General features: G+C 54.0%; 1 protein-coding gene across 1 annotated transcript in view; it reads left to right on the forward strand.

Moving 5' to 3' along the window:
• Positions 1-5,420: 5,420 nt before the first annotated feature.
• The window catches only part of ADAMTS3 (ADAM metallopeptidase with thrombospondin type 1 motif 3), a 135,430-nt gene continuing 128,229 nt past the window's right edge, over positions 5,421-12,621 (forward strand). Inside the window, exons 1-2 of the mRNA XM_075709383.1 lie at positions 5,421-5,489; positions 7,193-7,220. Of these exons, the coding sequence (XP_075565498.1) occupies positions 5,421-5,489; positions 7,193-7,220 (97 nt within the window). The remainder of the gene's footprint in view (positions 5,490-7,192; positions 7,221-12,621) is intronic.

The raw sequence follows: 12,621 nt of genomic DNA on the forward strand, positions 1-12,621 counted from the left end.
TCTTAAAGAAAGATGTCCTCCATGGCCCGCTGCTGCAGCAGGTCCTAGGAAAATAGGCAAGCATCTGCACGACGCTTAGAAAATATTTTTAGTTCCCCAAAACGGGCGTTCAGAGTGGATATCTCTGCCATCTTAAATAGGCAGCTTGTTCTACCCCTGGCTAATTTTCAGCGATGTGTCTGTTTTGGAAAGAACAGAATTAATGCTTTCCAAGCTGGCCACTGTATTAAGAAAGGTCATCAAATGCAGACTGGCAAAGAAGAGAGTAGATCAGAAACTCAGTAAATTCTCATGATTCCTAAATATCAGGAAATGTCCCTGCAAAACTGAGTATTAAACCATGTGTGCGTGCACGATCGGTGAAGACCGTGGTTTGTCGAGACTATAGGTATTATTCCTAGATGTTATAGTTCAGTTTACTAGGGGCTTGTCTCAAAACAAAATTAGTATTTGAAAGCTTGTATTAAATAGCATTGCAAAAACTCCTGTTCGGTTCATTTGTCTTGGTTCCCTGGAGGGAATATTCTTCTTCAAAGTTTCCCAGTTTGAATTCTTGTTCCAATTAAAACTTGCTTTGAAATTGTTCTGTGTTGCAGGCACTTCTGCTGCGAGCGAATGTGAGATTTTGTAGAGACCACGTTCCAGAGCCTTTATAATCAGGTAACGCCACATTTTACTCGCAGCGTTGAGTGCTAACTCCCGTAAGTGTTGTTCTTGCCGTGCAAATATTGCTGCAGCCTTCGGACCCCAGCATCTGGCCCCGTGCAAAACCTTTCAGACTTGGGTGCCTCTTTGCTTCGGGGCCTAACCTCAGGCTCATAAAATATTTGTAGCTGTCAGTCTAGTGCAGCAACAGAAACTGCACAGATGCAGAAAGACTCTCTGATGTAGTGTTAGCGAGAATAATTTTAGAATTGCAAATACTTAACACATTTTTAACAGATACATATATATATGTACATGCATATGTAAATACATATATACATATGTATATCTATCAGACTGGAAATACGCACAGGAAAAATCCATGATTTCTTTGCTGATAGTATGTCCAGCTTGGCCCTTAGAGATGAGAAATGTCTTTAATGGAACTTTGAAATACTGCCTTGATTTATGTTTGTTACGGATGTGGTACGCAGTCTCGTTAGAAATAGCTGATGAGGCATCTAATGTTAACACCTTATCTTTTCTCTCTTACAATTCTGTCAAACCTTGGTTCTTTGCTCTCAAAGACAGCAAAACAGAATATCTGCCCTAGCCTCCAGGTCTGTCTTCTGTGTATCTTTTGTTCTTTGACGTTTAGAAACTTTTTTTAGCCAATTTGGGAAAGTTCGACAGCCTAGGCTGTGACACACAGAACTTGATAGGAAGAGTGTGTTTTTTCAGATCACAGAAACAGCATTGCGGAATGCCAGAAGTTTGGTCCCCGGTGTCTGTTGCGTCACGGCTTTCTAGACTTGGACCTTCCCGTCAAAGCTGTGTTCAGCAGTGCTCCACGCAGCGCTGGGGTGGCAGGGGCTCGTCACAATGGCTTTTTCTGACGAGTTCCCGCGAGATGCGGAGCGAATTGCTTAAACCAGCTCCTCCGGTGCGGTCCCCGTTGCGGGGAGCCTGCCTTTGTACGTTTGGAAAATTGTGGAGCGAAATCAGAAAGAGCCTGGCTTGGAACTTAGCTAGATAAAGTGGCAGAAAAGGAGATCAAATCATGAATTGCACCTCTAATTAGCCTGCGTGAAGCACCAGAGATTGTGCTGGTCCATGGTGTCACTGCAGAAAACGGATGGTGTGCTAAGCACTTGGGTACATTGTGTTAGGGAAAAACCTGCAAGGAAATCATAGAATCATAGACTCGTTTAGGTTGGAAAAGCCCTTTAAGATCATCCAGCCCAACCATTAACCCACACTACCAAGCCCACACTAAGCCAATCAAGGGTAGACCAGACTGAACCATGTCCCCAAGTGCCACCTCTGCCCGTTTTTTGAACCCCTCCAGGGATGGGGACTCCCCCACCTCTCTGGGCAGCCTGTTCCAGTGCTTGACCACACTTTCTGTAAACAAATTTTTCCTAATATCCAACCTAAACCTCCCCTGGCACAGCTTGAGCCCATTTCCTCTCGTCCTATCGCTAACTACGTGGGAGAAGAGCCCAACACCCACCTCACTACACCCTCCTTCCTTGCCGGCCAGCGTCTCGATGAGTGCGCAGAGGGAAGCAAGCTTATGCTGGCACCCCGAGTTTGGCGGTTCTGGATTGACAGTTCTGGCTCCGTGCTTTTGCAGACTTACTGTCCTTAACCTGCCTTTTAATCTATAATTTCATAGCCAGTCATTTACAGGACCTCAGCCTTCCTGATTCCGGTCTTTCCAAAAAGTGGCTCTTGCGCAGCGTGCAACCGCCCGCTGTTACAGCGTGCTGAGCGTAACGGGTTGCTCTGTATATTTTATGTCCAGAAATGATCTTACGCTTGTAATAACAGGTATGTATCCAGGCATTCCCACTTTCTCAGAAAAAAAAAATCCTTTTTTCTTTTTCTTTTTTTTTTTTTTTTTTTTTGCTTTGTGAGAGAACGTAACGCAGTTCAGGACCTGGGTTCTCTGAAGCAGCAGGGCTGCTCCGCAGGCTGGGATGGTTTAAATATGCAAGATCTCTCCTGAAAAATCAAGGCTGGAGGTCTCACTCTCTTAAAGGGCCATGGGCCATGGGCACTCTCTTAAAGGTGGCTATGAGGCAACTCGGGTGTGGGAGAACCAGTGTTTCCTTTTTCACGTAGGTAAGACGGTTTCTGGCAGGCAGTCCAACTTCAAAGATTATTAAAAAGATTATTATAGTCGGGCTTTTACACATTGATTCTGAAGACCTCTGAGTAGCGACGATCCGCTTGTTTGTGCTCGGTGGAGGCCAGCAGAAGCGTATTTTGGTTGGTGAGGGCGTATCGCGCGCGGTAACGCAGGAGGTACAAGAGAGCCGTATGCGTTTAATTCGGGATCCAGACGTTCCCCTGTTAACCATCTCCCCTAAGACTAGATAATCCCGGCCCTGACAAAAATTCAGTCCTCGCTTTGAAGGAGTGCTGCTAAAGCGCAAGGCTGTGGGAGTGTTTTATCTCTGGCTCCTAGAAGTATCAGGATGTGTCAGGAATGGCGTGGCCAGCAGGAGCAGGGGGGTGATTGTGCCCCTGTGCTCGGCGCTGGTGAGGCCGCACCTGGAATGCTGTGTCCAGTTTTGGGCCCCTCGGCACAAGAAAGACATTGGGGTGCTGGAGCGTGTTCAGGGAAGGGCAACGGAGCTGGGGAAGGGTCTGGAGCACAGGGCTGGTGGGGAGCGGCTGAGGGAGCTGGGGGTGTTCAGCCTGGAGAAGAGGAGGCTGAGGGGAGACCTGATTGCTCTGCAGCTCCTGAAAGGAGGGGGCAGGGAGGGGGTGTTGGGCTCTTCCCCCAAGGAACAAGGGATAGGACGAGAGGAAATGGGCTCAAGCTGCGCCAGGGGAGGTTTAGGTTGGATATTAGGAAAAAATTTCTTCACGGAAAGGGTGGCCAAGCACTGGAACAGGCTGCCCAGAGAGGTGGGGGAGTCCCCATCCCTGGAGGGGTTCAAAAAACGGGCAGAGGTGGCACTTGGGGACATGGTTCAGTCTGGTCTACCCTTGACTGGCTTAGTGTGGGCTTGGCAGTGTAGGTTAATGGTTGGACTGGATGATCTTGAAGGTCTTTTCCAACCTCAACGATTCTATGATCCTATGATTCTAAGTATTTGTGAAGCTTTCTGTTTCCCCCTTGGGGATACCCCGGTGACGCTGTTGCCAAGCCTTACCGCGTAGCCTCAACTGCAGGACACCTTCCAGGCCAACAGAAGGGACCGAGAACGTACGGAGCGTGTTGGTGACGATTTTTCTCTGCGCATAGGCCCCGTGTGAGCGGATTTTGGTCTGTGTCCAGGCCGGGTGACGTTGCCTGTTGCGCAGCGGAGATTCGGTTGCGTGCCGAGCTCCCGGCTGGGGGAAGAGGAGTCGCTTTGCGGTGGGAGCCTCGGGGACTGCGTAGCTTCCGCTGCGCTGCCTTGGGTTGGTGGCAAACACGGAAAGTTAGGGACGTGGTCGCGGGCTGGGGAGCTCTTCTTGGAGTTACTGCCACGGCGCGAAGGTGGCCAAAGCCTGGCAGGGTGAACGGGTGGGAAAGTTGTTGTTGTGTTTGCAGGTAGCCCGTGGATTTCTGCTGTCGGGCAGACGGACGACAAGACGGGGAGGCCAGTGCATTCAGCGAGGAGCGCGGTGACAGGTCAGGAGCCGAAACGGGTTCTCCGTCCGCGTGCAGGTTGTGAAGTTTCCCACCCGGAGCGGGTTCCGTGTGTGCGTAAAGTTGGGAAGTTTCTGCGTTGAGGGACGCGCAGGGGTGCAGGAGTTGCTCTGGGCGGTGGGGCAGGCAGCCCCAGGTGTGGTGGGGCAGCTCTCTTGGGTGGTGGGGCAGCTCTCTTGGGTGGTGGGGCAGCTCTCTTGGGCGGTGGGGCAGCTCTCTGGGTGGTGGGGCAGCTCTCTTGGGTGGTGGGGCAGCTCTCTTGGGTGGTGGGGCAGCTCTCTTGGGTGGTGGGGCAGCTCTCTTGGGCGGTGGGGCAGCTCTCTGGGCGGTGGGGCAGCTCTCTGGGCGGTGGGGCAGCTCTCTTGGGTGGTGGGGCAGCTCTCTGGGCGGTGGGGCAGCCCCAGGTGTGGTGGGGCAGCTCTCTGGGCCCTGGGGCAGCTCTCCGGGCACGGTGGGGCAGCTCTCTTGGGCGGTGGGGCAGCCCTGGACCATGGGGCAGCTCTCTGGGCCGTGGGGCGGCCCCAGGTGTGGTGGGGCAGCTCTCTGGGCCCTGGGGCAGCTCTCTGGGCACGGTGGGGCAGCTCTCTGGGCACGGTGGGGCAGCTCTCTGGGCCGTGGGGCAGCCCTGGGCCGTGGGCAGCCCCGGACCGTGGGGCAGCTCTCTGGGCCATGGGGCAGGCAGCTCTCTGGGCCGTGGGCAGCCCCGGGCACGGTGGGGCAGCTCTCTGGGCCGCGGGCAGCCGTGGGGCAGGCGGCCCCGGGCGGCGGCCCCGGCCCCCGAGGGGGCCGTGCCGGGCCGGGCCGGGCCGGGCCGGGCCGCGCCGAAGGCGGAGCCGCGCCCGGGGGGCCGGTGCCGGCTTTATTAGGGCGGCAGGTTGGGATGCGCGGCGCAGGCAGCAGCAGGAGGCGGCGCGGTCTCTCGCCCCACCGCCGCCCGCCTGCTGCCGGCCCCGGGCCGCCGGCGCTAGCGGGGTTGCAGCCCCCGGCCCCAGGGACGGCCCCGGGGGGGGGACGCGCCGCCGCCGCCGCCGGCGGAGGGCACGGGAGGAGGCGAGAGGCGAAGGCGAGAGGCGGGAGGAGCGCGGCCGGGGCCGGCAGCGTGGGGTGCGCGGGCGGCCGGCTCGGGATGGTGCTCCTGGCCCTGTGGCTAGTGGCAGCCGCGCTCCTGGGGGCCCGCGCTGCGGCCGGCCGGCAGGTGAGTGCCGGGGCCCCGCTCCCGCCCCCTCCCTCCCCCCCGGGCCCGGCCCTGCCCGGGGTCCCTCTGCCAGCGGCCCCGGGAAGCTGCCGGGCTGCGCCCCCGGCCCTCGGCAGCCGCCCCGGGTGGCCCCGGGCTCCGGCCGCAGCGCAGCGTTCGGGGCCGGGGATGGGCTCGGACGGACGGACGGACGGACGGGAGGCGGCGGTGCGGGAGCGCTGTCCCCAGCCTTGCTGCTGTCCCCAGCCTCTGCCGCCGCCGCCGCTTCCTCCTCCGACGCTGCCCGTGGCAGCGGGGCCGGCGCCGGGCTCCGGGCAGCTTCCAGCCGGGCTCGGAGCAGCTTTCGGAGCAGCTTCCAGCCCGGCTCCAGGCAGCTTCCAGCCCAGCTCGGAGCAGCTTTTGGAGCAGCCTGCAGCCAGGCTGGGAGCAGCTTCCAGCCGGGCTCGGGGCAGCTTTCGGAGCAGCTTCCAGCCGGGCTCGGAGCAGCTTTCGGAGCAGCTTCCAGCCGGGCTCCGGGCAGCTTTCGGAGCAGCTTCCAGCCGGGCTCGGAGCAGCTTTCGGAGCAGCTTCCAGCCCGGCTCGGAGCAGCTTCCAGCCGGGCTCTGGGCAGCTTCCAGCCGGGCTCGGAGCAGCTTTCGGAGCAGCTTCCAGCCGGGCTCGGAGCAGCTTCCAGCCAGGCTCCAGGCAGCTTCCAGCCCGGCTCAGAGCAGCTTTTGGAGCAGCCTGCAGCCAGGCTGGGAGCAGCTTCCAGCCGGGCTCAGAGCAGCTTTCGGAGCAGCTTCCAGCCGGGCTCCAGGCAGCTTCCAGCTGGGCTCGGAGCAGCTTTCGGAGCAGCTTCTAGCCCAGCTCGGAGCAGCTTCCAGCCCAGTTTGGAGCAGCCCAGCTCAGAGCAGCCTGCAGCCAGGCTGTGAGCAGCTTCCAGCCCAGTTTGGAGCAGCTTCTAGCCCGGAGCAGCTTCTAGCCCAGCTCAGAGCAGCTTTCAGAGCAGCTTCCAGTGCAGCTCGGAGCAGCCTGCAGCCAGGCTGCGAGCAGCTTCTAGCCTGGAGCAGCTTCTAGCCCAGCTTGGAGCAGCTTTCGGAGCAGCTTCCAGCCCGGCTCGGAGCAGCTTCCAGCCAGGCTCAGAGCAGCTTCCAGCCAGTCTGGGAGCTCCCCCGGCACGGGGCTGCAGCAGCCTGGAGTTTTCCCTCTGTGTGCCATAAGCCCTGACGAGAGCTGGTACCGCACCGGCGGTGAGCTGGCACTGGGCTGCTGCCTCTCTCCCTGCTGTCGCTCGGGAGGTCCGGCTGACTTTCCCGGTGTCTGGCACGGAGGCAAAGGAGAGCTGTCGAGACGCGTGCCTCATTACCGCCCTGGCGCCCGTGCTTCTCGGAAGTTGCCGCTTTCGTGGGCGTTAAGGCCTCTCTTCGGCCACTGAACTTTTTGGCACAGCATGGCGATCTATAGAACGGGTCGTTCAGCATCAGGATGTCTTAGCGGCTCCGTTTACGTTAAGCTTGCTGCGGGCTCTGTTAGTATACTGGTGGGGACAGCTGTTTACTCCGTTGAGGAGAAATGCCGTCCCTGGAAACCAACAGCAGAAATGTAAAAAACGGTGCAATACAGACCAAGTCATTTTTCAGCCTTCTGGAAGCACTCTGCTGTCCCATGTTGCATAGTAATTACACTAACAACTTTGTGCATGTTGTCTCTTTTCTCTTTTGCAGGCTGGTAAAGAGCAACAGATCCAAATAGGTAAGTCTTTTGAACTATTATTGCTGCTATCAAAATGGGAGTAAAGGAAGTGAGCTCCACAAACTAGTTTATTTTCTGCAAAAACAATCTGTATGCAAGCAAGCATTCCCTTGCGTACCCCCACGCCATTACCACCCAGGAGCATTTGTAGTTTCACGGCGATGCGGCATGACTTGAATTTGCATGCCCTCTCATTATGCGTTTTTGCATCCTGGTACCTCTGTGCTTCCCTTCTTAAATATAAAACGCCAAAAGTTAAAAATCGCAGCGTGTTTAAACTAGCCCTCTGAATGCCCCGGCAGATCGGCGCTGGGTCAGACGCTTTGTCTTCGTTTCTGCGGTTCTGAATCAAGGTGGAGGTGCCTGCTCTGTTTGGCCGGGGCAAAGCATGTCTTCATACCGTTTCTCTTCTGTATTGCAAGTCTTCAACCTTTTCTTTTAGCCGGAAAAAATTCTGTCCGATGCCGGAGGCCTCTTCCCAGTCTGTCGATGGCACAGGGTGCTTGCAGCACGGCTGACGGTAGCCGTTCGCTGTTGCCTCGTAAGCCGATATACCGCCGTCGGAAAGTGCAGTGCAGCTAGGCTGGTGTCTGCGATGGACGAGGGCGCGGAAGCGAAAGGCACCTCGTGTGGAAGCCCAAGCCTCTCTGACCCTTTCCTAAAGGCAGGAAGCTTCCTGCCATGAGGAGCGTGCGCACGCGGTTTAGTTTCCGAAGATCTGCGTTGGTTTCGGCGAACGGGTGATTTAGCGCTCTGGGGGATGGAAGAGGTTGTGGAGAGACGGGGAAGCTGGCGTTCTCTCTCCCGGGGCGTCGGTGCCGGGGTGTGCCATCTTCGGCGCTCCCGAAGCGTGAAGCGAGCCTTTGGACGATCCGCTGTCGAGCGTCTGCGCGCCGCGGCGCGCTCGGAGCTTTTCACCGCCAGCAGCGGTAGCGGTGGGAGCGGACCCCGGGCAATTCTATTTCCCGTTGCCCTTCAGGCCTCCAGTTTTGCAGTTTGGGTCCAGGTTTTGGTCGGAGGTTTTGTTCAGCAAAGAATTTCAAGTATTTCTCTAAATTTTGGAGGTCTCGTCTCGATTTCAGTTCTGGCACTGCAGTCTTCTGGGCTTAGCTTGATTTCCACTGTGATCAGTGAATAATGGGAATCGAGACAGTTAGGTACATTTAAACCTAACTGGCAAACAGACTTTTTTTCCAGCGGTGTGCTGATCCTGTGTTTTATTTCTAGTCGTTTCCATGAGAAATGGATTGTATTGGAATTTCAGAAACCGTAAGCTATACAGGAGCCCGTCTCTGAAATTATACAGCGCCTCAGACAAAAATTCCTTAACCTGGAAAACAACTTTTCTTCCCCTTTAACTTTTTCCTCTCTTTCACGGTCCCAGCGTTGCTGGAGTCAGGGACGTAGGAGGGGCGCAGGAGAGCACTGATGTTGCACGGCGGAGAGTGAATCAGGCGCCTTGGGAGCTTTTGTGTGGTCTCGCCCACCCCTACCCGGGAAAGGGGACGTCGGCCGGTGGGTCTGTCCGCTCACAGACCCTGAGCCCGTGCTCCCAAACGTCCCGGCGTGCGGCAAGGCGGTGCAGGACCCCCGTGGGACGGGGCTCGGTGTTGGTCGGTGCCCGGCGGGGTCTCCTCAGCACGACCGCGCGGCGTCTCCGTGGGTTTTGGTTCGGGCTAGCAGGACCGAGAGCCCGATGGCTTCCCAAGACCAGCCCATCTGTGAGTAGCTCTGGCTTTCAGGGATCGACGGTGTTTTGTTGAGGGGAAATCTGTATTTTCAAAGCACAAATACCTGGTTCACACTTCAAGTCATTGGGATTTATCCTATGCTTTCTCTTTCTAAACTGTTAATACGTACAATAATGTTTGACCCTGTAAATTCTGATTCAAAAAGTATAGCCTACTCAGTTCAGAGTTTCAATGACGACAGTAAAACCCACATTAGGGTGACCTCCAAACGGGCTGCGCTACTTTTAAGTCCCTATTGAGTGTCACTTTGCATCGGTGTTGTATATTTTGATTTGGCCCAGGGCTGGCTCCTGTCAGCAGCTAATCTTTTCTCGTAGCCTGGAAAGTCACTTAGGACAAATTAAAGCATATAGGATTTTTTTTTTTCTTTTTTTGAATATCAGTACAGCATGTATTATAGAGATAGGGAGTTAGCCAAGCTTAATTAATGACATTAATATATAACGCACTGCAAATGCCTGGAAACTGTCAGGAGGAAATCGTACTGTTGTCACCCGTGAAATAGTAAGCCTGAAGGTGCTGGCACTCGGGGTCGTGCTCCATCCTCACTTGTCCTGCCTCAGCCTCCCGCACAGCAGAGCTGCATCGTGGCTCAGCGCCGCTGCTGGAAGCAAGCTCGGCTGTCTGACCTGCAGGACGGCAGTGCCAGCCTGCCCCGCGGCCTGGATAGAACGCGCTCACCCGCCGTTCAGCAGAGGCTGTGAAAATGCCGCAAAGAGTATCTTGAGCTGTCGGTATCCCTGGGGCAAGTTGACAGCGAAGGGAAGGAACGCGGACGGCAGAGAGAGGCATAGCACGTGAGGCTCTCTTCTGGCCCTCCCTTGCTTTTATTCATCCAACTTGCGGTGTCTAGCACTGACGTGTGCTGCCTAGCCGCCTCCCTGTTCAGCTGCGGAGTTGTGTGGGGACTCTCAAGAAATCCATCCCCCTTCTCTATCTTGTCTTTCTGGGCATTTCTGCCACCTAAAGGCAGCCAAGTACAGAGGAGTGGTAGTTCTGAAGTGATCCGGGTTGGTGAAAGAGAAGGGACCAAAACCTGCTGCTTTGTTTCTGGAAAGCACCAGCCAAGGACGAAGGCAGAAAGCAGCGACGACAAAAGCCCTGCTAGGGTGGTCAAAAGCCCTGCTAGGGTGGTCTCGTTGTCACCGCACCGTCTGTTCTTGTTAGGAAGCAGCGCTTTGCCAAGGGACCGGAACAGCTCTGGGCCTCATCCCGTTGCGGTTGTCTGTGGGATGGTGGAAGGGCGAGCTCTCGGAACACGGGGACAGTCTTTGTATGGAAACGCTGTCCTCTTAATGCCTACAGCAGCAGGTAATTATTTTTTTTTTCCAGTACTTCCGCTGCGAAGCTGGATGGCTGCCATCCAGCAATCTGGTTGTACTGTAGCTTGGAATTCCGTTCAGAAGATGCAGGCCCAGCGACGGTCCGGATCCAGTCTTTTTGCCGAGGCAGCTGAGCTTCCTGGCCCGACAAAGCCACGTTCAGATCCATCCTCCCGGAGAGGTGAGGGAGCCCTGGAAGCTGGCGGCAGCTCGGTGCTCATCCCATCGTGTCAGCGTGGGGCGGTCCGGGACCCGGCACGCAGCCCGGTGCCGGGGCAGCTTGGACGGGATGCTGTCAGCAGCTCCCACACGTTTCTTTCCTTGCACGGTACCCAGCTTCGTCTCTGCCAAACCGGCGGTGCTTTCGGTGTAGTTCTACTAGGTTTCCACATTGCTCTTCCAAATTGAAATACTTGCTAGCAATACCAAGAGGCAGGTGTGGTTACTGCACGTAGTAATTAATCTACATCTCATTGCCACGGCTCAGAAAACGTTTGGGGAAAAAAAGGATGCTGCCAACGCTTCTGCTCGGTGGACATACTTGCGCAGGTCACGGTGATAAGCAAAGGAGCTCCTGTGATCAAAAAATTCATTTGTTCACAAAAGTTGGTCCTCTGGCTGCCAGGCAGGAGGCTGGAAATCGGGAGAGTCCTGTTATCAACATTTATTTACATGCAGTGCCAGCAAAGAAATAATCAGAATAGTGAACACTAAATGAGGTTTAAATACTTTTTGAAAGGGGAAAAAAAAAAAGAAAAAAAGTCAAGTCTTCAAACTTGGGTAGCTTGGTTTAGACATAGAAATATTTTGTCTGAACTCTAAGAGATTCCTCCTTTTCCACTGATTTCAAGTTAGACTGTGCTTTTGAAATCTTCTTTCTTAAGTCGGTGTTTGTGCATTTGGAATTCTACTGTGGACAGCTACGTGAACAAATTTTCATCAACGTATTTCACAAAACCTTATGCCTAAAAAAATAATGCTTTTCCAAATGCAGGTGATTAAAAAAAAAAAAAAGTTTAGGACTTGTGAACCTCTGTTGTCCAGAGTTGCTGTACAGCGCACAGACGACCGCTGTGAGCCAGCGGCGTTAATTCCTGGGTTTCGTGTGTATTTGAGGGAAAGAAGCACAGCCAGCCCTCTTCAGAGGCATTCTCTGGCTAATTACGTTTTGGCACACAATGAAAGAATGTGATGTTCTTTCTTAAGTGCTTCCTTTCAACTTAAACATTGTGCAACTGGAGCAGCAGTTTAAAGCCAGATAAAAAAGTGAAGAAAATTTGAAGTTAAGTGCTTTTTCTATTGCTCTGTGTTGTTTTTTTTTTTTTCCTCTGATCCTCACTGTAAGCTTTGAATTAGCAGAACAGATCAACTCTGAAATTTTAGCATAGGAAAGGGAACACCTACAGCTGGAATAGCATTTCCTAAGACCATACGGTCTATGGAAAAAGGGTAATATAAGTCAGCGGAGGAGTTTAGATGTCTTCAGTATTCAGTCATGTCACATTTAATTTTAATTGCCTTTGAACAAAAGGCATTTCCTCTTCTAGCTCAGCATTTAGAGACTCTGGAAAAGGCTTTTGCTGACTCAAAAATTTGACAGTTCTTATTTTCCACCCTTTGTTCTTACCTTCTTGTGGCTAGTTGGCCTGGTCTTTTTATTAGTAAAATAACTTTTTTTTGCCCCCGCAAGTAGAAATCTGGGAATACGGCTGCAAGATGAGCAAAGCAATTTCTCAGTGGTGCGGCGAACACAGAATTTGATCGCCAGACTGTGGTCTCTGGCATTGAACATCCCGCTTTAAAAAAAATAAAAAAGCCAAGAAGAATGTCGGCGAGGTAAAAGGAGGAATGTCAGCCTGTGAATGAAATCTCATCGCTGGAGTGCGGGGACCGTGAGGATGGAGATTTTGAGTTTGACCCAGTTAGGAAATCCAACCCAGGAGCTCTGTCTCCTGTTCAGGGCCTGGTGTCTAATTAGTAAAAATGAGTTTGGAGTTTTCATTTGGTCCCTTCTCGAAGGAGAGAGATCAGCGATGCTGGCTCAGAATTCCCAGTGTTTTAGGTGGGAATTATCCTGAGGATAATGTCCTAATTAGGATACCCGTTTTAGAACCTGATCCTGTAGGTGTATGGCAAAAGAGGTTGAGCTGGCTGCTGCTGGAAACCACGCTGTGCCTGCTGGCTGTCGCAGCGAGACAAACGTGGAAATGCGCGGTACGTTTGCAGAACGCTGGCCTTGAAAATGATAAGGAACTTTTCGCTGGCCTGGGATATAGTACGTGTGTATCACGTAAAGATATTTATAGTGCAAGAATTTAAGTGTCCGTG

This window comes from Pelecanus crispus, chromosome 4 (assembly GCF_030463565.1).
Source record: "Pelecanus crispus isolate bPelCri1 chromosome 4, bPelCri1.pri, whole genome shotgun sequence".
Lineage (NCBI taxonomy): Eukaryota > Metazoa > Chordata > Aves > Pelecaniformes > Pelecanidae > Pelecanus > Pelecanus crispus.